The 22326-nt window shown below is 38.8% G+C and overlaps 1 protein-coding gene and 1 long non-coding RNA gene across 2 annotated transcripts in view; one reads left to right on the top strand and one right to left on the bottom strand.

Annotated features, from left to right (window-relative positions):
• The first annotated feature begins 66 nt into the window (after positions 1–66).
• Positions 67–22326, top strand: part of LOC139934566 (splicing factor 3B subunit 3-like) — a 33460-nt gene continuing 11200 nt past the window's right edge. The window contains exons 1-14 of the mRNA XM_071928837.1: positions 67–148; positions 1045–1326; positions 6860–6936; positions 8179–8445; positions 10275–10416; positions 12128–12240; positions 12768–12830; positions 13549–13727; positions 14375–14540; positions 15404–15499; positions 16584–16656; positions 20793–20944; positions 21655–21759; positions 22095–22145. Coding sequence (XP_071784938.1) covers positions 1101–1326; positions 6860–6936; positions 8179–8445; positions 10275–10416; positions 12128–12240; positions 12768–12830; positions 13549–13727; positions 14375–14540; positions 15404–15499; positions 16584–16656; positions 20793–20944; positions 21655–21759; positions 22095–22145 — 1710 coding nt within the window. The 5' untranslated portion in view covers positions 67–148; positions 1045–1100. The remainder of the gene's footprint in view (positions 149–1044; positions 1327–6859; positions 6937–8178; positions 8446–10274; positions 10417–12127; positions 12241–12767; positions 12831–13548; positions 13728–14374; positions 14541–15403; positions 15500–16583; positions 16657–20792; positions 20945–21654; positions 21760–22094; positions 22146–22326) is intronic.
• Positions 2626–6041, bottom strand: LOC139934837 (uncharacterized). Its single transcript, XR_011785729.1, has 3 exons — positions 5516–6041; positions 4699–4999; positions 2626–4359 (listed from the first exon to the last, which is right to left on the bottom strand). It is a non-coding gene; the product is annotated as an uncharacterized lncRNA (long non-coding RNA).

Below are 22326 nucleotides of genomic sequence, written 5' to 3'. Positions count from 1 at the left end.
ACAAAAAGTCTGGGTATATGACTTTAAGTCTAGTTCCTTTTTTGAATGCACTAAACAATACGTAAGAAAATATACACGCATTTTATGTTACCAGTCTCTACTCAACGCGGCAATGGAGACGTTTGGGACGCAAAGCTGAACGATTGAGGTACACAAATCCACTGACATCCGAAAAATTTGACTACAATTTTCAATTATTTTCATATGTATTATAGTATCGTATTGTAATGTTGATAAAAATTGCTTTACTGTAGTTACTTATCAGGTTTAAATTGATTAAATTTGCTTTTAAAATTGTATTTGTGATATGCCCATGCTAATTAAAAAATTGCTGTAAACTATGTACTGTAGTGTACAAAACCCCATTGAAACGACAAAACAAAACAAAAAGGTGAGGCATGGGTAAAAAAGCTACTTCTGAGGGAACGAGTCCCTTTGAACCGTATTTATCTTAGACTTCTCGCCCACTGGGTCTGTGGTCCACAGACATCAAAATATCCCTAGGCTATTTCCAGTTAAAAATTAAATAAAAGCTGCTGATTTCCAAATTCCTGGCACTTGGCTCAGTTCATGTAAAGCGCCCTCTATTGTTAAGTTTTTTTTAAGCGTGTACATGGTTGTCGCAGTTACAAGATTTGCATTCTAATTAACGGAATTTTTATACATAAATTTGAGTCTGTCGTCAATCATAATGTCCTGATGAGTGATGGCAAATGCGTGACTGAAACTGCCTTGCAGTTTGTGTGCAAAGTCAGTTTCCATTTTTTCTTCGGGGGGGGGGGGGGGGGGGGGCGGGCAGGTTTTAAACTTAAAAATGTGGAAGTTTATTTTAACCAGTGTGTTTAACAGATGAATAGCGCCCTCTATGGTTGTGGTGCTAGCAAATTTAATATTTTAACAACATTTTTAGTTACACAGAATCTGGTCTATGTCCCAATGGCAATGCATGAAACTGCCTTCCAAATGCAAAAGGCAATTTGTTTTCCAGTTTACGTTTATTTTCCAGTGTTTCATTAAATGTTAACATTTTTTTCCCATTCCCAGATTGGAGGCTTGTGACACATCAGTTTTGAAGCCACTCATCCATCGCTGCTGTCAGAATGTTTCTGTATTCACTGACCCTCCAGAGGGCCACGGGAGTCGTGCAAGCTATCCATGGCAACTTCGCCGGGACGAAGCAGCAGGAGATCGTTGTGGCCCGAGGGAAGGCCCTTGAGCTTCTTAAGCTGGATCCCAACACCGGCAAGCTCCATGCCGTGCTTACGTACGAGATCTTTGGGATCATCCGTTCGTTGATGGCCTTCAAGCTTACTGGAGGGAGCAAAGGTAAATCTTTGGGAAGACTGGAAAGGCTAGTTTAACTTGCTGAAGTTACGTTGATGCATTGCAAGCCTGAAAATAAACAGAGACCACGCTGTCCATAGACTTGATGACAAGTCGTTAGGCGCTGCCTATTTGTCTGCCTTTCATGCAACAGTCGCAGTGCGATGTTACACATGCAACAGTCGTAGGTAGCGCGAGGCAGCTCTAACGACTTGAGTCGCTTGTTCCTAGCCGAGTATTCATTTATTGTAAATTATACAATGCATATGCAAAAGATACCATAGAGAGGGCCAATGGTAGCTTGTCTGGCAAAATTGGAAGAATTCATTATCAACATAGGAATGTATCTTTTCTGTAAGTTTTGTTTTGTAATTTTATTAATGACATTCTATTTGCTAACATCGATTTGGAAAACATAGTATTTATTTTAATCATCAAAACAATTTTGTGACTTCTTTTAATATAAATTTGACCAATGCATTTTCATAAAATGTTACTCTCAATAATAAATCCCCCATCAAAGAATGAAGTGTGCGCCCTGTTAGCTCCTTTTGCTCCATGTGTTTGCCGTTGTTTGCAGATTACTCCAGAAAATAAACTCGTTCACAGTCCCTCGTCGGTCTCGTTTTGTATTGGCAATCATAAATCATTGTTCTCAAATAATGAGCCGGTGAAAATAGCAAGGATTATCATAAAGGAAGAATATACAATTACACTAGCTTACAATACCACTTTCATGGCAGAATAATAAGCTCGCCAATGTAGAATTTATAAAACAAAACAACGGATCATACCACGTCTATGTTTACAACCCGGCTGCACGTACGTATCTGCGTAACTCACGTGTTGCATGGGTACAAATCGCAATATTGCGTGGTTGTAATATTGGTGAAATGGCCACCAGTACTCGCAAAATGTGGCGAGTTTGTCTAGTTTGAAACTCACTTTTACTTAGCTGCAGAATCTACTTCAATGTTGACAAATCGAATCAATCTTCATTTGCGGTTGAAAGCATAACGTCGGGTCATATGTTTTCGATAGTCACATATATTCGCGACCCACAACTTTGATTCCCGTTTACCGCAAGATTGTGCAAGCTCCCATCCCCTGGTGACAGAAGCTCTGCTGTTTACTCACTGTCTGTATTTTCGTCAGGCTTAATCATGATGAGAATAAAGTTGCCTGTCATTAGGATATGTTCAAACATAGTGAAATGGACTGGGCAATTGAGCATTGGATTTTTGTTTTAAAGGTTGGACAAGCAGCACAACCGATTGACCAAATTCAGGCAATGTTCAACACAAAGCCAGGTCGAACACTACGTGCCTTTCCAGACTTCCCTTTCCAATATTTTGAGCCTTCTTAATCTTGCAGACATTCACTCATGTATAACAAACACTTTGACAAAACAATTCTAGAGTGAAAGTAATCGAAAATAAATAACTCACATTTCTCCATAAACTGCAGAGTAAACATTTATTTTTTATTAACATTACCCAACTAAATACATACTTTGGCTGAAGACATTTAGTTTCCTAGGCATGCTAGGTGAAATTTAGCATTTAAAGGGTGTGCCACTCAAATGTAAAATGACAACCAATACAAAACATTATTTGTTAATCGGGACATACATTTTTTTAATGTAACAAGCCAAATGTGTTTATAAGAAATGAAAGACTTTTCAATTTATATTAATATAAGGGAAAAACCTTCAGTAAATTACAAAAATACTGTCAACAAATAAAATACTTTCTGTCAAATAAAATACTTTCTCTCAAAAATAAAAAATAAACAAAACTTTTCAGTACTTTGCAGGAAGTATTTCACCTGATGAAAATTTTGACTTTGATTTGAAAGAGCTAGGGTGGAACTCAAAGTAAATTTTGGAAGTGGAGCAATCAAACAGTTTTATCATATCATATTCAATAGGGGCGTTTGAAGCTTTGCAGCAGCATGGTGTGGGAGAATAAGTTTGTACTATAGCTAGTAATTTTGTGTGTACAAAAATGTATTTGAAGTCCTCTGAGAAAAGGCTAACACTCCTCATTTAGTCACAAGTGATTAATAGTTTACTAATAGTTTATTCATAACCACCTCAGATAGTTTTGCTATTTCTATTGGTGGAGAGCACGTCACATGGGGGTGTTTAAACGGCTGAATGACCAGCTTGGGCTGTTTTAACCGGTTGTTTTTGGATATGTTTGTGCGGGCTAGCCCATAACCTCGTTCCCACGGGTGATGGATCTCGCCACGCCATTATAGCCCATGAATACGATAATGTTTACTACACAACACACACGAATGCATATATCCGAAAAATGTCTCAGTCATAAAAATGCAACACACGTACAGAGCTCGAGGACCTCGAAAAACAGTTAAGTTTTAGAGAGTTTATTACTTTTTTACGCCTTTTACCATAAAAGGCATTTATGAATGCGATAAAAGAGTAGTGACTTAATTAAGGCCCAGTCCCACTGAAGCAGTAAGCAGAACGATAACAATATCGAAGTAAAGATAACACATTCTATTGGTTGAATGAGCGTGCACGTATTCTACGTGGAGCAATTCAACCAATAGAACGCGTTCTATCCGCATCGTGATCCTTATCGTTTTTGTTATCGCTGAAGTGTGACTAGGCCTTTAAACTGCAGTTCTTGCAGGGTCAAACTCCTGCAATAAAGACCCTTGCCTTCGGCTCGGGCCTATGTTGCACGGCCATGACCCTGCAGGTTTTAAAAGGCAGTTTAAGAACTCGTCGCTACCCTATTCCCTTATTCTAATTATTTGTATTAGTACAACTAATACTCATAATGAGTGTTTACAACAGAGTAATTAATATTGGTTTGCTCTGGGGAGACTGCAGTTAAAGTTCCTACATCAGACATCCCAAGAGATGATTCATTGGTCTTCCGCATATCAGGAGAAGCTGTTTCTGTCAGAGCCATCCCCACAACACTGCGCGACACAAGGGAGCGTAGTTCAGCCAAATGACTATAGCAGCTCCGACAAGCTTCAACCTCAACAGATATCATTCCCCTGTTTTGGTAAAACAAATCAAAAGAAACAAAATGTATTTTCTTGTAAGGTTACCTACATTTTGAAGAAAGCTTTCCAATTGAAACTTCTGTTGACAAAGAGTAACCACATACACAAACTGGACATGTACATTCGTGGCATAAAAAAAAAAAAACTTGCGACCATATTCTACTGTTCCTCCAGTACATAACAACATTTGTGCCTTGCAAATTGCACAAAGAAGTTATCAGAAAACAATGACTTAGGTGAAAGACGATAATTGGATTCACCATTGCTCTCACCTTAAATTTTCATGTATTGTGTATTTTCTAACCAAATACTTTAATTATAATTGCTTACCATTTTGCTACACAATGACCTTTGTCAACAAAAAGGTTTGGCTGGTATTCATAGGAGGAGGATGTATTGTCAGTAGACTTCTGCCAAAGGGCCCCAGGAGGGTTTCTGGGCCAGAAGAGACCAGCAAAAATTATCTTTGTTGTACTTGAACTCTCTCAATTGCATCCTCCTTTATGTCACCAATGTACTGTTCTAACTCCATTCTCTCAAGTCTTAGCATTTTCACTTCTTTCATCAAAGCAATGAGAGGAGAACTGACTACTGCAATGGCCGTGCCCTCTGTAGAAGTCCCTCGTCGAGCCTAGTGTGGGGTAGAAAATTAGTGTGAATAATTAGAAAATTATGAATGCATGAAGTACATACTTGGTTACAATGTCAATGATTTGTCCTTTCATGCAAGACATACTGGGTGCAAATGGAAAGTTAGTAGTGTCTTAGTTCTCTCACTTTTAATTACTATGGTCACTATTGTTTACTTATTATTGTATGATTTTTTCTTTAAATTTAAGGGTCAATAAAGTTCATGCAAATGTCAAAATGGTAAAATAACGTACAGAGCCTCTGCCCGGCCCGGAGAGGCTGACTGGGGACTGGGTCTACCACATACATAGAGAATAGTAGAAAGGGTCTACAATTACAAATCAACAACAAACCGCTGAAAGAGTTTTAGTATGTCATATATTTATAAATTATATTGACTGTTAAATTAATTGGGCAAGTCAGTTTGAAATTAGGTTAATTCTATACTAAATCTAATTACCTATCTGGGCTTAAATTTTAAAAGCTTCGTGAGTACACATGGATAAAATAGACCTACCTGGTAAATTGCCGACTTCCCATACCCACACCACAGTGACCAGTCATGCCAGCTGGTAAATTTACGAAAGCATCTCTGTCTGACCCTCTGTCTATCACTTCTATCAGCCTCCATTCAGCTCCACGGAAACCCCCATCAGTTTATACTGTCTCACCCTTCACAGGGCTCCATGTCACTCTATTTCTACCTCCATGCTCTGAAGAAATGCTGTATAAGTTCGCTTTTTGGATTGACTGAGTACATAAACACACAATGTACACACGGCGACCAAACTCCATGATGCCATACTCTGCAAGATGTTTTATGAATATTCATGTTTTCGCGATTCTAAACCAATCAAACTGCTCCGTCCAATTTTGGTAGCAAGTCCCATTGCATGTGTACAAAGCTGGGTACAAGTGATTCAAGACGGTAATTGCGACTGACTCACACACACATACTGGGATCGAGGGTGTGTGTATCGTCCCCGCAGCTACACCGCGCTGTAACTACACACCGCGCTTAACAATTACCGTCTTGACTTCAAGACTACGCTGTCCATGGCGTCTGTTACCCTGCTGGGCCCAATTTCATGGCTCTGCTTACCGCCGAATTCTGCGCTTAAGATCGCGATTCCCCGCTTACGTGCAAGCGCCGAATTTCTGCTAGCCTTGTAACAAAGAATGCATAGTAACGTGGAGTACGCACGCGCAGAAGCCAAAATTCACCGCTTACCCGTGAAATACGCTTGCCGTAAGCACAGAATTCCCTGCTTCCATAAGCGCCGATTCTGTGCTTACGGTAAGCAGAGCCATGAAATTGGACCCTGGTCTTGGCCCTTTGTCTACCTTTGAAATGTTTCCCATAGACTTTTGCAAGATGAAAATGGACTTGTCCTCTCAATTTCAGGCCTGCCATTTATTTTTATTTAAATTCAGACTTTATGTCGGTCTGGTGAAGAAAGGCAGCCAATTCAAAAACTCCTGCTCTTTGATCTACCTCTCTATTGCTGTGGACACTGTTTGGAACTAAAAGCTCAGTGAAATCTTAACCACATAAACCTCATAAAATTTGTATCCCAGTTTCAAACTATTTTTTGTTAGCAATGACTCTCACTCCTGGTCCTGGGTATTGTAGTTGATTCTAGTTCAATTGTACCAAAAGATGCAGTGAGCAATGTCCCTTGTATAGCCAAGCGAAATGCTACACAAAAGATATCAACTGTTACCAAAATATCATGTGTGCTTAAAATAAGTTCAGTCTATATTGTTTGTTATGCCAAATTGCTGGACGAAATCCCTGTGATTCAAATGACCTTTTGTCATCCTTCACACTGTTTATCTTTAATGTTATTGTTTTTGGCAGATTATATCGTGGTTGGTACCGATTCGGGGCGTATTTGCATCCTGGAGTACAACCCGGCCAAGAACACTTTTGACAGGGTAAGTATTGAATGACCCCGAGAGGCATGTCACACTAGCAGGCCTGATACTTCACGGAGGCAACAGAGGCGATTGCCTCCGTTGCCCCTTGTCATTGCCTTGGTGCCCTTGAAATGCTCTAGTAGAAATTTACAATTTCCTCATAGGGTGCCCTTTGCCAAAGAGAAAATGCCTTGGTGCCCTTACCCTTTCAAAAACGAAGCATACAGGCCTGCACTAGGCAAGTTACTGGCAACCAGTTCCAGGCAATCTCAAAGAAGAAATAACTTTCACATTGCAATATAAATCGTGTAAGTTTTTGCTTAATCAAACATTTTGGGAACCACTTTTGTCCCACAAACATTGGTTTAACGCTGGAAGGAAACACATTTGCGCACTTCAGCGATTATGAGGTGACTAGGATTTCAAGCTTTGTGTGGTGCGGATGGTCAGAGTAGCGATCAGCAAGTGGAGAGGTCGAGATTCTTGACTTCGTACCCAATAATTTTACCAGTGCAGCATATCTTTGGAAATGATGAAAAACTATTCGCGCTTCGTATGAATAATCTGTGATTTTGACAAAATATTTTCTTCACAATTTTTTTCTGATCCAAAAAAACTGCACAATACTTTTGTTTTAAATATTGATTTCTTTTGAGATCAAAAGTACATTTTGTAGAATAAAGTAAGATTTAACCCAGACACCCAAGTTTGGTTTACTTTGGTCTCCCCACTCTCTCTAAAACAAACATATTGTACCTAAGAACCTAATCTTGTCCAAGTCCAAACATTTGGCTATAAGTTACCACAGAGTACGGTATTTTGAAGGAACCAGGAGAGTCTTGGCCAAAGCCTCGAGAAGGCGAAGCCGCTTAGGGTTTTCATAAGTATAAGTTCGTCAAGTTTCCATGATTATGGCAAATGTCTACTTACAGATAAATGTTTTCTTTCATCTTTTGTGAGTCCACCTGGGCCCAATTTCATAGCTCTGCTTACCGCCGAATTCTGCGCTTACGATCGCGATTCCCCGCTTACATGCAAGCGCCGAATTTCTGCGCTAGCCTTGTAAGCGTAGAATACCTAGTAACGTGAAGTATGCACGCGCAGAAGCCCAAATTCGCCGCTAACCCGTGACATACGCTTGCCGTAAGCACAGAATTCCCTGCTTCCGTAAGCGCCGATTCTGTGCTTATGGTTAGCAGAGCCATGAAATTGGGCCCTGATGTCCACCCGCAATAACAAAATATTCATTTGATATTGAAGGTTCACCAAGAGACGTTTGGGAAGAGCGGTTGCCGCCGCATCGTACCCGGTCAGCTCATGGCCGTTGACCCCAAGGGTCGCGCTGTCATGATCGCGGCCATTGAGAAGCAGAAGCTGGTCTACATCCTCAACCGTGACTCTCAGGCCAGGCTGACCATCTCGTCCCCGCTGGAGGCACACAAGTCCAGCACCTTCTGTTATCACATTGTGGGCGTGGACGTTGGCTTTGAGAATCCCATGTTTGCCTGTCTGGAGATCGATTATGAGGTGAGTGAGATTTAAAGCTTTGTGTGCTGTGCAGATGCAGGGATCAGACTTTCAGACTTTTATCTGAAATCAGACTTTTTAGGTTAGCTTGGTGAAGAAAATCAGCCATTACAGGGCTCGAATTTCACGCTGGACCGCAGGCCCGAGGCCAGAGATTTTAGCTTCGGTCCAGTAAACTTTATGCCGAACAAGTCCGGCGGTCTTGTGTTTTTTTTATGCATACTAATATAGTTACTATTACAAATAATTATATAAAATATATTATCTTTCATTAAAAAATGTATTTCAATCTCATTGAAAATAAAAGGTTTTGTTTTACTTGTCGTCAAATCAGTGTTCTGAGCACGCCTGCGGAACGTCAATCCGTCCTTTTTTTCACACGCATCAGGCTGCATACAAGTTTTCCATTCAGTTTACTCATGCCCACACCTTTTACATCTAGTCTCAAACCATTTATGTTTATGCACCCGGGGAGTGAGCGAGCGGGGACGAGGGAGTGATGTGTTGGTACCCGGCGCGGCGGCACACCTTAGTACAGCGATGTTTGTTTACCACTGACCATGTGTAAAGTCTGATACCTTACAAAGGAGTGTTGAATTTGCATTAAGAAGGTCTGGTTGCAATACCACACATCCCTGTGTTGCATGGATTAAAAGTAACGTCTTGTTGCCAAACGTCTTGCTAGGTATGGCTACCAACAGTGATGAGCTTCTGACCAAAGATCGTACAGCGCCGCTACGCGGCGCTATACGATCTTTGCTTCTGGCTACTGCTGTCAAATTTTTGGTCAATCTTTTTATGACGATCTTTTTATGAATGCTGCACGTTGCAGTGTTTTGTTGGTGATTTGCCTGTCAAATCGGAATTTTTTTTTTGAGGCGGCGAGAATGACAGGAAGTAGGTATGTGGAACTTTATTGATTGGGTTTCACAGCAACAAAAATGCCTCCTAAGGGATGAAAAAGGCCTGCTGTTCTATCGTGTTAACTTTTTTTTTTTCCTAATAAAATTTTGGTCTTGTAAAAAATCTTCCGGTCCAGTAAAAATTCTGAGCAACAAGCCCTGCTGTCTTGTGGATTTTTTCCCCAAATTCGAGCCCTGCATTATTTTGTCCACATTGTATTAAGAAATCTTGCTCTTTATTCTACTTTTCTAGTTCCTAGAACGCTGTTCCTAAAAAAAGTCTGTGAACTTAAACCACAGGGTTTACCAAAAAGCGGAAATGTCATAATTTCAACGTATGCCTCCTAAAACCTCCTAAGTTTGGGTCCTATAGTTTCCGACTGTTTTGTTAACAATGACTCTAGCCCCTGGGATGGTTATAGAGCACATATCAAAGACTCTAGGAAGCTATAGAGGAGGGTGGAGGAAGTGAGAGGGAAGAGGTTGAGATTATTGATTTCATGCCCAGTAATTTTACCAGTGCAGCACATCTTTGGAAATGATGAAAAACTATTCGCGCTTCGTATGAATGTTCTGTGATTTTAACAAGATATTTTCTTCACTATTTTTTTCTGATCCAAACAACTGCACTTTAAAAAGCAACACTTTCCTTAACCCTTACTATCATGTATTCTCCAAAATCCTTACCCTATGCTGTTGGATTATGTTGGGTATTAGGCTAGTGTCCAGCTATAATCTTCAAGGGGTTAGGGTTTTAACCACTTTAAGTCAGTTTATGTGCCATTTTTTGGGGGACTGTCTTATGACAGACGGTTTAATACGACTGGAACAACTGAAGACCTCCTCAATTTTCTGCTGTTATCCAGGTGGCATAACTCCCTGCAATCTGACCCTATTGTGCATTTTTGTTAACACTTGATAACTCAGGAGGGCGATTCGGATCCAACCGGTGAAGCAGCGGCAGCCACCCAGCAGATGCTGACATACTACGAGCTAGACCTGGGGCTTAACCACGTTGTCAGGAAGTACAGTGAAGCACTCGAGGAACATGGCAATTTCCTCATTGCTGGTTAGTATCATTTGGCTTTCAATTTCACATTATTTAATAACAATAATAAGAACACTTTAAGTGCGCCGGTATCCACCACAAGTGATGCTCATGGCGCAAGGAAGAAACTCCAAAATTAATAAAAAGCAGCTGTGAAAAAGTGTGTTTTGAGGGCCTCTTTGAACTTATGAATAGATGTTACGGATATTAAGAGGCAGATTATTCCAAAGTAGAGGACCAGCATGAATAACCAGGGCTCTATTACAAAACACCAGGCTTCGGATTGATGATACCAAAGCCTACATCCGTATGGACTGTAAAAGGGGTAACCCTGTTTCAGCCCTAGGAGTAGGTGGCAACGGCCTCTGAAAAAATTGTAGCCCACACCTTGAAGTGGCCTTCAGGCCTTGTGTTTTTGGCGACTTGCATAAATAAAAATTTAAAAAAATAAAACAATTGCCATAGTGATTTGTTTTGTGTCATCACATGTAAAGATTGATTAGCACCTAATATTATTCTTAGCTCTTTTAGAAATCGCCACCTGGCATGATATTCTTCTGATTTCAGAACTGTTTCCCCCATGGAAAATTTTTGAATAAATAGCCTAAACAGTCTTTAAAGGGAAGGTACACTGTTGGTAATTGTTAAAGACCAGTGTTCTCACTTATTGTATCTCAACATTTAGAAGCATAAAATAAGAAACATGTGAAAATTTGAACTCAATTGGTCATTGGAGTTGGGAGAAAATGATGAAAGAAAAACACCCTTGTTGGACGAATTTGTGTGCTTTCAGAAAGGAATAAAAGACTTCTAGCTAGAAGTCTTTTTATTATTTTAGTGAGCAATCACCTCTTTCTCAAAAACTACGTTACTTCAGAGAGAGTCGTTTCCCACAATGTTTTATGCTATGATCAGCTCTCCAATGCTAGTTACCAAGTCAGTTTTTAAGTTAATATTTGTTTTGAGTAATTACCAAACGTGTACCTTCCCTTTAAAAGCCTATTCCATGTGTACATGTAGGTCAGCACTTGTACTCAAGAAAATGTTTCTCCTTTTTATCAAGGGTCAAATATCATGCCTGAGTAACACGCTGTTTAAATTGACCGCTTTTATTTGCCGAAAATGACCTGGAAGAATGTTAATAATATGTTATCTGTTTATTTTTACCATGGTGATGGGCTGACGTCAATTATTGGTTCAGAAACTCTCATCAGTTTGGAAATGATGATTGTACTTTAATCCGTGTTTCAGCTGATTATCGTGATTAACATTCTTAAAGTACTGATCCAAACTCACACAGGTTGGAAATCTCCCTTCTGGAAATCTTCCTTTTATCTGAAGCCTCTATCTGTTATTTTTTATGTTCTATTCAATTATTGGGGTGGCATGGCTGGCTTGTGCGTAAAGTGCTTGCATCTCGCCACTGTGGTCTTCGTTCGAAGGTCATATGTTAGTAGAGTTGTGTGTTGGTTATCGGGTATTCCAGTTTTCCTCTTCCTCTTGAAAAAAAATAAATAAAATGCTTTTGATCTCTGGCTGTGCTCCGTGGTCGTATATCGGTAAATGTGGCTGGCTGCCGAAGGTGCCCCTGCATGCCTGCAGCTCAAATGAGTTGTAGCTGCATCCGCAGCTCAAATGAGTTGTAGCTGCATCCTTCACAATTCGGCTTCTCAGCTGTGAATAAGGATGATTAGCCTCCTAAATTGTTATTATTATTATTATTATTATTCAGTTCCTGGAGGCAGTGATGGTCCTAGTGGTGTGCTGATATGCTCTGAGAATTATATCACCTACAAGAATCTGGGTGACCAACCGGACATCAGAATGCCTATCCCCAGACGAAGGGTAAGTACAATGCCTCTCAGTGGGGCAGACTGGTTGAGCAGAGGGATCGTTCAAACGCATTAATATCAAGTGCAGTCAATCTTTGGAGATGATGATTACCTATTCGCGCTTCGTATGAATGTCGCTGATTATAACCGAATACTTTTCTTCACTCAATAATCTGATCCTAGGTTGAACTGCATGCATTCTCCAAATATATTTTTTAAAACAAAGACATTCTGAATGCAAAAAAAAGGAATAAAACTTGAGACCAGGGCAAGCTTGAATATTTTCTACAAAATTTTACAGGAAAACTCTAACATTGAGTTGTGATTATTCTGAAAAGAACCTGTGGTGTAACAACTTGGCATTTTGATCAATATGCGCCGATTGTCTTCAGGAGAAAGCTGTATTGTACATATTTTTTTTCTTTTCTACTTGTACGCTATTGACCTTTTACTTGTGAATCATCCAATGACATTTCTAAACCATTTCTTGAATAGTTTTCCTTATCTGTTTTTATTTAATTGTTTTCCTACCTGAAACAGAATGATCTTGACGATCCAGAGAGAGGGATGATCTTCGTTTGCAGTGCAACTCATAAAACAAAGGTATGGAAACAAATAAATTTGCTTGTATAAACTTGGTTCGTATCGGCCGGATACAGTAGCTTGTGCATGGGGAAAAACCCGATTTTAAATTTTTATTTTTTATTTTATGCAAGTCGCCCAAAACAAGGCTAAAAGCCACTCTAGGTTAAGGGCTACAAGGAAGAAAACATAGATTACCAATCGTGTCTCATGTCAGTATTTTTAAATAAAGTTACGTTCTCACCCTGCCACAGAATTTTTAGTAATTGTTTTCGTGTGGAGATTTTGTTGTCCATATTGAAACCATGTGTTTACAAAAGAAAGACAACAAGGGTACTCGTAATTAATTTCAGAAGTTGGTATTGTTGCTCAAGCAAGTTAAATAAATTATGGGAAATTCAAATCCGACCATGAACAAATGATGTACTGTCAATCAGACGATCTAGTCACATGCAGTCAAGCTTTTGAAATGATGATAAATTATTCGCGCTTCGTATGAAAAGCCATTGATTATACTCAAATAATTTTCTTCACATAATTATCTGATCTTAAGTTGAACTGCATTGACTGGTATCGATTTTAGTTTTTTCTTTCTTTAGAAAGTTGAAGAAGTATTAGTAACTCAATTCAAATGTATAGGAAAGTTTTATAATGCCTACTAGTTTTATAATGCCTACTAGGTTTTATTATACTTATAATCAATGAAATACCACAAACCTTTCAATCTCTTTCTCTACAGTCGATGTTCTTCTTCCTGGCTCAGACGGAGCAGGGAGACATCTTCAAGATAACCCTTGAGACAGACGAGGACATGGTCACCGAAGTCCGTATGAAGTACTTTGACACGGTCCCCATCGCCACCAGCATGAACGTCCTTAAAACTGGCTTCCTGTTCTTGGCTGCTGAATTCGGGAACCAGTGAGTTCAGATTTGTTTAAATATTGTCGTTATTTTAGTAATTACCCCAAGGAGTGTCCTGTATTAAATTATTTGGTAAGGGCAGGCCTGTATGCTTCGTTTTTGAAACGGCAAGGGCACCAAAGAAAAGGGCTCCAAGGCATTTTCTCCTTGGTAAAGGGCACCCAATAGGGGAAATTGTAAATTTCTACTGGAGCATTTCTTGTACCTCTAATGACAATGAAGTGCAGTTAATCTTTGGAAATGATGACACACCATTCGCGCTTCGTATGAAAAGCCATTGATTATACTCAAATTACTTTCTTCACTTAATGTTCTGATCCAAGATTGAACTGCACTGAAGCAAAATACGTCTTTACCAGGCCTTATTTCAAATGTCTGTAAGCAGTGTATTGACCAAATCACCTGACGTCATCATCAGAATAATCTTGGATGTGCCATTTTGGTGGGCAATGCCACTGCGTTATTCAGTGAAGTGCCAATTTAGGCGACACAGCGTTTACATGTAAACCTATTGACCACCAAAATGGTGAGCTTGGCACAGTTCTGTGGAAACAAAATCAGAGGCATTTTACTCGGGTTGGATTCTAACCCATGACCTTTCCATTCTAGAAATCTTATTCTCCCTTTCTCTTGTCGCCTTGCAGCTACCTCTACCAGATTGCTCACCTCGGCGATGATGACGATGAACCGGAGTTCAGTAGCGCCATGCCCCTGGAGGAAGGAGACACTTTCTTCTTTGCTCCTCGCTCCCTCAAGAATCTGGTGGAGATTGATCAGATGGAAAGCTTATCTCCAATCATGAACTGCCAGGTAAGAGTACCGGTACTTGTGATTTTCTTCCTACTTAAGACCGTTTTCAGACAGTTTTGCCTTGGATAAATCTGAATTTTTTTTATTAATCAGGTTTAAAAAGTCTACACCATTTGTCAAGTTAGGCCAGCCCATCTACTCAACAAAATATGCCGACTTTTTCCAATATCATGCCTGAATCATGGTGAAACTTCAACTGCTTTATTTTAAGTTTTTAATAGATATCATAGTTGAATCGAGATGAAGAATATTATTATTTAGGTTTTTCACCTACATAAAAAAAGAACAAAGTTAATCCGCAGGCATACTACTAGAGTGGTTACCTGGCATTTGAATCCAAGTCCTGCCATTGTGAAGGTTTGCATTGAAAGGTTTTTCTCTGCGCAGTTAGTGCCCACATCGTTCCCTACTTACAGTGCATTCAATCTTTGGAGATGATGATTACCTATTCGCGCTTCGTATGAATGTCGCTGATTATAACCGAATACTTTTCTTCACTCAATAATCTGATCCAAGATTGACTTGCACTAGAATCTTGTTAATGGAATCTTGTTAAACGAGATTCGTTCAAATCACCTTTCCACTCATAAACTGTCTAAGGAGATAATAAACACTGCCCGGGTAGTAGTTAAAAGTCAGGATAGTTCTTTTCAGAACTGAGAAGTATCCTGAACATCCGATAAATCTACTCCGCGGTCGTAGAATAAAGAAAGACAGTTCTCTAACAACAAACTCTACCTGGCAAGGAGATACACACATGGTGTTACTGCAAACCAAATATGTATTGATAATAAACAGGTTTTACATTTTTGTTTTAATATTTTATCTTTTGTTCCATTATGCCTGGCCTTCCTGATGAGCAGATTGCTGATTTAGCGAATGAAGATACACCGCAGTTGTACGTTGCATCAGGAAGAGGACCCCGATCGTCCCTTCGAGTTCTTCGCCATGGTCTAGAGGTGAGAGGTCATTAATAGTTAACCCCTTTACTTACCATACGCCTCTCTTAGTTTTTATGCATGAAGTCATAATTCTTACCCAAAATGAGGCTATGGGCGCACCTCATCACTTGCAGTGGCTGCGCCCATCGCCTTGTTTTGAGTGAGCATTGTGACGTACCTCATGCATAAATATTGAGAGAGGCGTATAGGTCACTGGAATCAATCTATGGTCTAGATGTGAGAGGTCATGAATAGTTAACCCTTAACTTACCAAAGGTCACTGAACTCATCCAAGTAAGTATACAACCAGGGCCCAATTTCATAAAGCTGTTAAGCAGAAAATACTGCAAAGCAAATTTATTGCTTTGCCAATTTCCAGTGGCAACATTGTTATCTTTATGGATTTTAGCTGATAACCAGTTTCATCCCTACTTCAAGTGCAGTCAATCTTTGGAGATGATGATTACCTATTCGCGCTTCGTATGAATGTCGCTGATTATAACCGAATACTTTTCTTCACTCAATAATCTGATCCAAGTTTGACTTGCACTGGATCTGTTTATGAGAATTGCCCTGTGAATTGCGTGCTGATTCATGCAAATTTCAGCCGTTACAGCCTAAAAAAACTTATAAAAAATTGCATTAAAAAAAAATCAAGGGAGAATGCTCCAGATGGCACATTAGGACTTTAAAACCAAGATAAACACCAAGTAGAAAAAAGTCTGAAGACCTTGTTTCATTTTACTGGCTTCGGCCAAAAATCCTTAACCTTAGGTCCACCGTTTATAAAAAAAAATCCTACGGCGAACTCTTGTTCATTTTTGTTTTATATTGACTCATTGATGACGATTGTTTTGAAATCCAGAGATAACCAATAAGAATGCTCCAGATTGCAAAGGAGGGCTTTCAAAACCAAGATGAACAACATTCCAAAGACCTTGTTTCAATTCGGCTAAGCATAAAAAACATTTCGTGCATAACGCCCCAGTTTTTAAAACTCCTCGAGAGAACCCTGGCAATGATAACATCTTCAAACCCAACTGTTATCAAATCTTGTTCATTGTTGTTTGATACTAATTCCTTGATGACGTTTGAAATCCAGGTGTCAGAAATGGCTGTGTCTGAGCTGCCAGGTAATCCCAACGCTGTCTGGACTGTCAAGAAACTCAGCGACGGTAAGAAATCCTCTCAATATATTCTCCCGTTTGTCTCTATTTATTTATGTTTTATCACATTTTATTTATTATAATCATTTAAAATTTGGTTTGAAGATTACTTACTGTGTTTATTTTTAGTTCTTTTACGCAGTACTTGTGCATTGTCTTCAATAACACAGTATTTAAAAAATATTTGTGGGAGAAATGCAGAAGGAAACCAGCGGTAATTCGAGGGCTCAAAGTTAACGCTAAAAAGCCCCTGGAAAACCTGAAAAAGCCTTGGGGCTTACCTTGAGTTTAATACTGCCTGTTTAATTTTGCATTCCTCCCGATACCGTATGGACAATATGTATACTACAACTCATACTTACATTTAGGGCAAGCTTAAAATGTTTTGTTGTGCGTACAGACAATGATTTTGATTATAGGATTTTAAAGAACAATAATATTATTAGCATTTCACAAGCCAAAATTGGAGGACTTGGTGTATGTTTGTTTTGTGGTTCTAATTTGGCGAGGATCCAATATAAGGTATCTGAGAAAATTTTGTATAGGATCGAGTAATACATGTTTTGCACAAGATATTTTGCAAAACAAACTAAGAAAGTAAACCACCTGCTTCTTTTTTTTCTGACAAGGTATGCCTTACTTTACCAATATTTTGCAATAAAATGTTGCCTCTTTTGTTTTGGCTGTAAGAAAGTTGTTGTCTGTTTTTTTACAATAGATTGTGCAAGTCTCACGCGCATTTGAACTTTGGCACCCAACAAAGTTATAAAGCTGGTTCACATTTTGAAATTTTGGCACTGAACTTTTTTAAGAGGATAATATCTTTAGAGAAAACTTCTGCAACACATGTTCTTTTCAAAGCCTCATGGAATTTTTACCAGAGATAAGTTTTTCTTGGTGTTACCTCAAATTAAAGATTCTATGGATTGTATTGACTATTTATGTAATATTTATGTAGGATATATTGTTACTTAAAATCGTTGGTACCTGTTTGAACTGTTTATGCAGTTCATGTCAACTGTTATTTGCGTAACAATAGGGTATTGTATTCTTTTGACAGTTGAGATGAACTGGTACTACACAACAACTGGTACCAAGTAGTGTATTAAACGTTAGATATAATGATCCAGAGATTGTGCACTGTTGCTGTGGGTTTGGTAGACTGTCAAGATGCCTCGTTTAAAAAAGAAATGTTGATTATGTTTTAACTTAAAAGTAGATTTATTTAGCCAGATATTTAGCCAAATGCTTTGAAAAGTAATTTGTACACATTTTGTACTGTACTTTGGTTTGACTACACGATTATTAGTTTGTCTAAAAGTCGTGACTTTATTTTGATAAACTTCATTGTTTAGCAACACATTTCCTGTTGGCCAGCAAATGCCAGTCACTAAATGGTCATCCAAACCAAAGCAGAACTCAGTCTCTGCTTCGTTATTTGTTAAAGACACTGGACACTATTGGTAATTGTCAAAGACCAGTCTTCTCACTTGTTCTATCTCAACATATGCGTAAAATAACAAACCTTTGAAAATTTGAACTCAATTAGTCGCCAAAGTTGCGAGATATGAATGAAAGAAAAAACACCCTTGTCACACGAAGTTGTGTGCTTTCAGATGCTTGATTTCGAGACCTCAAACTCTAAATCTGAGGTCTCAAAATCAAATTTGTGGAAAATTACTTCTTTCTTGAAAACTACATCACTTCAGCGGAAGCCGTTTCTCACAATCTTGTATACTATCAACCTCTCCCCATTACTTGTAAGCTAGAAAGGTTTTGTACTAATAATTAGTTTGAGTAATTACCAATAGTGTCCACTGCCTTTAAGTAAAACTTGTCACCAAGTTGAGAAATCTTTGTTCAAAATATACTTTAACCAGCCGGTGTATGGTCACCATACCAACACCAGGCCTCTCTCTTCTTTTACAGGTTAAACTCTAAGTGTCCTTGACTGGCAAAGGCAACCTCAAATGGGTTTGTATTCTCCACCTGTGAATTAAGTTTGGTTTTTACTGACAGTCCGCTCGCATGGTTATACTTGTCAACAACTTTTACGATGTATTGTTATTCAGTGATTAGTATTTTAAATTGATTGTGTAAAGTGTAGGTGGATTTCCAGAATTTTTTTTTGGTAGGCACTGACTCTCGCAAATAAAAATATGTTCTTGAAATGTTTTAGATGTGAATGATGACCCGAACAGTCAAACGTCAACTGTTTCAATATTGTTTTAGACTGCAAAGGAAGTTTTTAATGTATTTCACTGCGACTAATTGTCATCATTGAAAGCGAAAAGTGATTTTTCTTAAATATTCAAATTTCAGGCTAGTCCGCACATTGGTTTTTTTTTCCCTTTTTTTTCCAAGGCTTAAAAAAAAAATGCAAAAAATTAGTTAGTGCAGATTTATTTAACCACGACCAATCATCATAATCAAAAGTGAAAAGTTATTCGTTTGATTTTAATTTCTTGGTGCACATGTTATTTTGGGTATGTTTTTGTTGTTTAATTTTTTAAAGATGGCTGTAGTTTTGAAAAGACGAGGAAGAAGGAAGTTAACCTGCTCAATTATTTTTTCAACTTTTGGTTATAGGTCAGGGGCACTAACTGATTTTTTGTAATTTTTACTTAGGCCTGGCCTCATGTAAATGGAGTAAATGATGTAATGGAATGAGTTTTAACAGATGTTACATTTTTAAAAGGTTGAATAATAATTATATAAAAAAAATATAAAAAACACTAATAACCCTCTCAAGACTTATCTTCCCAGCTAGGTCACAGGTCATCTAACGCTCTTGGTGGCTGCATAGTAACCTTTTCTTCAAATTTCTTAAATCTCCTCATCGTCACTATATTTGGTCTTGGTTTTGGTATCTGTTGTTGAGTGGAGAGGATAGTTAAACCAGGTTGATTCGTCTAGGGGATCCTTGTGAAGCGTTGTTGTGGTTGGAAAGGCATTAAAACAAACTGTTAAGTTCGTTGTGATTGTTGTGGGAATGATGTTTGCTTAGAATGAAGAAGACAGAATGTTCCGGCTAGTCAATTGATTACCAACAGTGTCAGTGCAGCCAACGTCCTAAAATTGCTTTTACAGTGAACGCAAGTTTTAACTTGTCATATTTCGCTTCCTCACACAGAACAAGTAAGCTCGGAGATATAACGTTTGTGCACAGATTATTTTTTACGTGTGAGTTGCAATATTTGTATACTGACGTGACGAAATAAGCCAAGTGAAACAACGTTACCGTCGATCGCACTACATTGATGCAACAGGATTCCTAAAAATGTACTTTGTGGCTAGATAACAAGATAGGGAAGGATGGATTACAACGGAATCACGTGTCAGAAAAAGTGAACATCTACTGTAAAGAATGCGATTTGTTGATCATCTTTTCTTCTAAATCCTGGACTTGATTGCTGCTGTACACGTTCAATAGGAAGTATTGTTATGATGATCAGGGCTTGACTTTTCAAGAAAAGCTCCGATGGACTACAATTCTAATAGCTCATAAATTTTACCGACCAAAATAAATGTTTGCAAGACCAAATGTCTTTTCTTTTAAATCTGCTGAACTGTTTGGACGTGTGTGTGTGTCTTGATGGTCTTTACATCTTGGAAGAGATGATACCCAGCCTTTCATGGATCTTGTTGAGGATGGCTTACTCAGTGTTCTTCTCGTCTTGATTTCCATCTCGGACAACTCATCTTATTTAGTTTATCTACCAGAGGATGGTCTTGAAGATGTTGTTGACGATAGTTGAACACATCACCGGAATGGAATTGATAAGACTCCCCCAAGATACAACCCTCCAGGACACGAGGAAATCTCACCTGAAACCACATGAGAAAACGACAAATTTTTTTCATTGTTTGCTTTTTGTTGTTTTGCTGTTAATAACATTATCTGACATTTCAAATCTGTCATGTGCCGACGTTGGAACAAAACAGATTATAATTATCTGCACTTTTCCTTGCTGTTATAAAATTAAAAACTGGTTGTATACGAGTTTGCAAAACGTCCATCGCCAGGCTTGAAAACTCAGTGGATGTTAATGACAGCAAGTGTTACTTGTTTGATGTTCACCAATGCTTAATTTGTTTCTCTTTTGTTTCTCGTGTTTTTATTTTTATTTGTTGTTGCCATATAGATGAGTTTGATGCGTACATCATCGTTTCCTTCGTCAACGCTACGCTGGTCTTGTCCATCGGAGAGACGGTTGAGGAGGTGACTGACTCCGGGTTCTTGGGTACCACGCCCACTCTGTCCTCATCGCTGATTGGGGACGATTCACTCCTACAGGTAATTACCTTTTTTTTATAATAATAATAATAGCCATTCATTGTGCCTTAAGCATTCCTAAAAAACAACTCAACTCATCTTGAGTAAGTAGGATTTGAAAGTTTGCGTGGTGGGGAGTATAATTAACCTTGTGCAAATCAGAGCAGGCAGCTACTTCCAGAGAGGAATTCGGTGATGAATGGCCATGTGGGGCAATGGCCATACTGCTACTACTGTGTAAATCTCTTGAGTAGTGTTGGTTCTGAAGAGAACAGGTGGTTGACAATTTGGTATTTTAATCAGTATGCTCTGATTGTCTTTTAAGGAGAATGCAGTACTGTCTGCCAAATTGGCGAAAATTTGCTTATCATCACATCAGAAGATGCCCATCTGGGTGATAAGAAGCAATGTTAGTTATGTGTCTCACCCAAGAACACAAGTGTCATGATCGGGATTTGAACCCACACTCTGATGACTTGACCATCGGAACATGAGTTTGATGCTCAAGACCACTTGTCCATGACATGCTGCATGAGGATAACGTTATCAAAATGTCAACCAGCATATGAATCTTGCATTGTAGCTATGACCCAGACTTAGTATGACATTAATAATCACTCGTAATAATGACACTCCTATCACATGAACATTATTACCTGTGACTAAATGTTTTCATTTGACCGCAATGCTATATTTATTGTACATCTGTTTTTGTTGTTGATTGTGCCTAGATTTATCCAGAGGGTATTCGTCACATCAGAGCTGATAAACGTGTCAACGAATGGAAAACACCCGGCAAGAAAAGCATCGTCAAGTGTGCTGTCAATCAACGTCAGGTAAGAGGAAATAACCGAACATTGAGCACTCAGTGAGGGCGCTGTTTGGTGTGTTTGACTTCATATACAAGGGGTCTTTCTGCTCATGACCACCAGTCATGTACAGGCTTGGAATTAACGATTATGTCTGCAGTGTCTCCATTGTTTCTGGATATCAGTGTTTATACCTAATTACTGTTTCGACAGAAGTTTGAATCTTAAAAGATTTTCTAATTATCAATTGTTATCGTCCCCATTCTGAATGGATTCCACTGAAAATCAATAGAAACCTCAGTAGAAGTTGAAGTTTAAAAGGTTGTCTAAATTATTTATTGTTACTCTCTTCTTTTCCGCAGGTTGTGATTGCTCTGACAGGAGGAGAGCTGGTGTACTTTGAGATGGACCCAGTAAGACTTTGTTTTACTTATTTAGTTGTTTTTCTGTTGATTTTGACCTAATTTCATAGAACCACTTGCATTAAAGCAGCAAAACTGTCTTTTCTGCAAAGCAAAAAAGGGGGAATGAAATCAGTTGTACATGTGATGTGACATGGCAGGTCACCAAATGTAAGTGAAAACAGCGGTGGGC

The sequence above is a fragment of the Asterias amurensis genome, chromosome 3 (genome assembly GCF_032118995.1).
Source record: "Asterias amurensis chromosome 3, ASM3211899v1".
NCBI classification, from domain to species: domain Eukaryota; kingdom Metazoa; phylum Echinodermata; class Asteroidea; order Forcipulatida; family Asteriidae; genus Asterias; species Asterias amurensis.
Note: the sequence above shows the minus strand (reverse complement) of the source record. Positions and strands in the feature narration are given on the sequence as shown.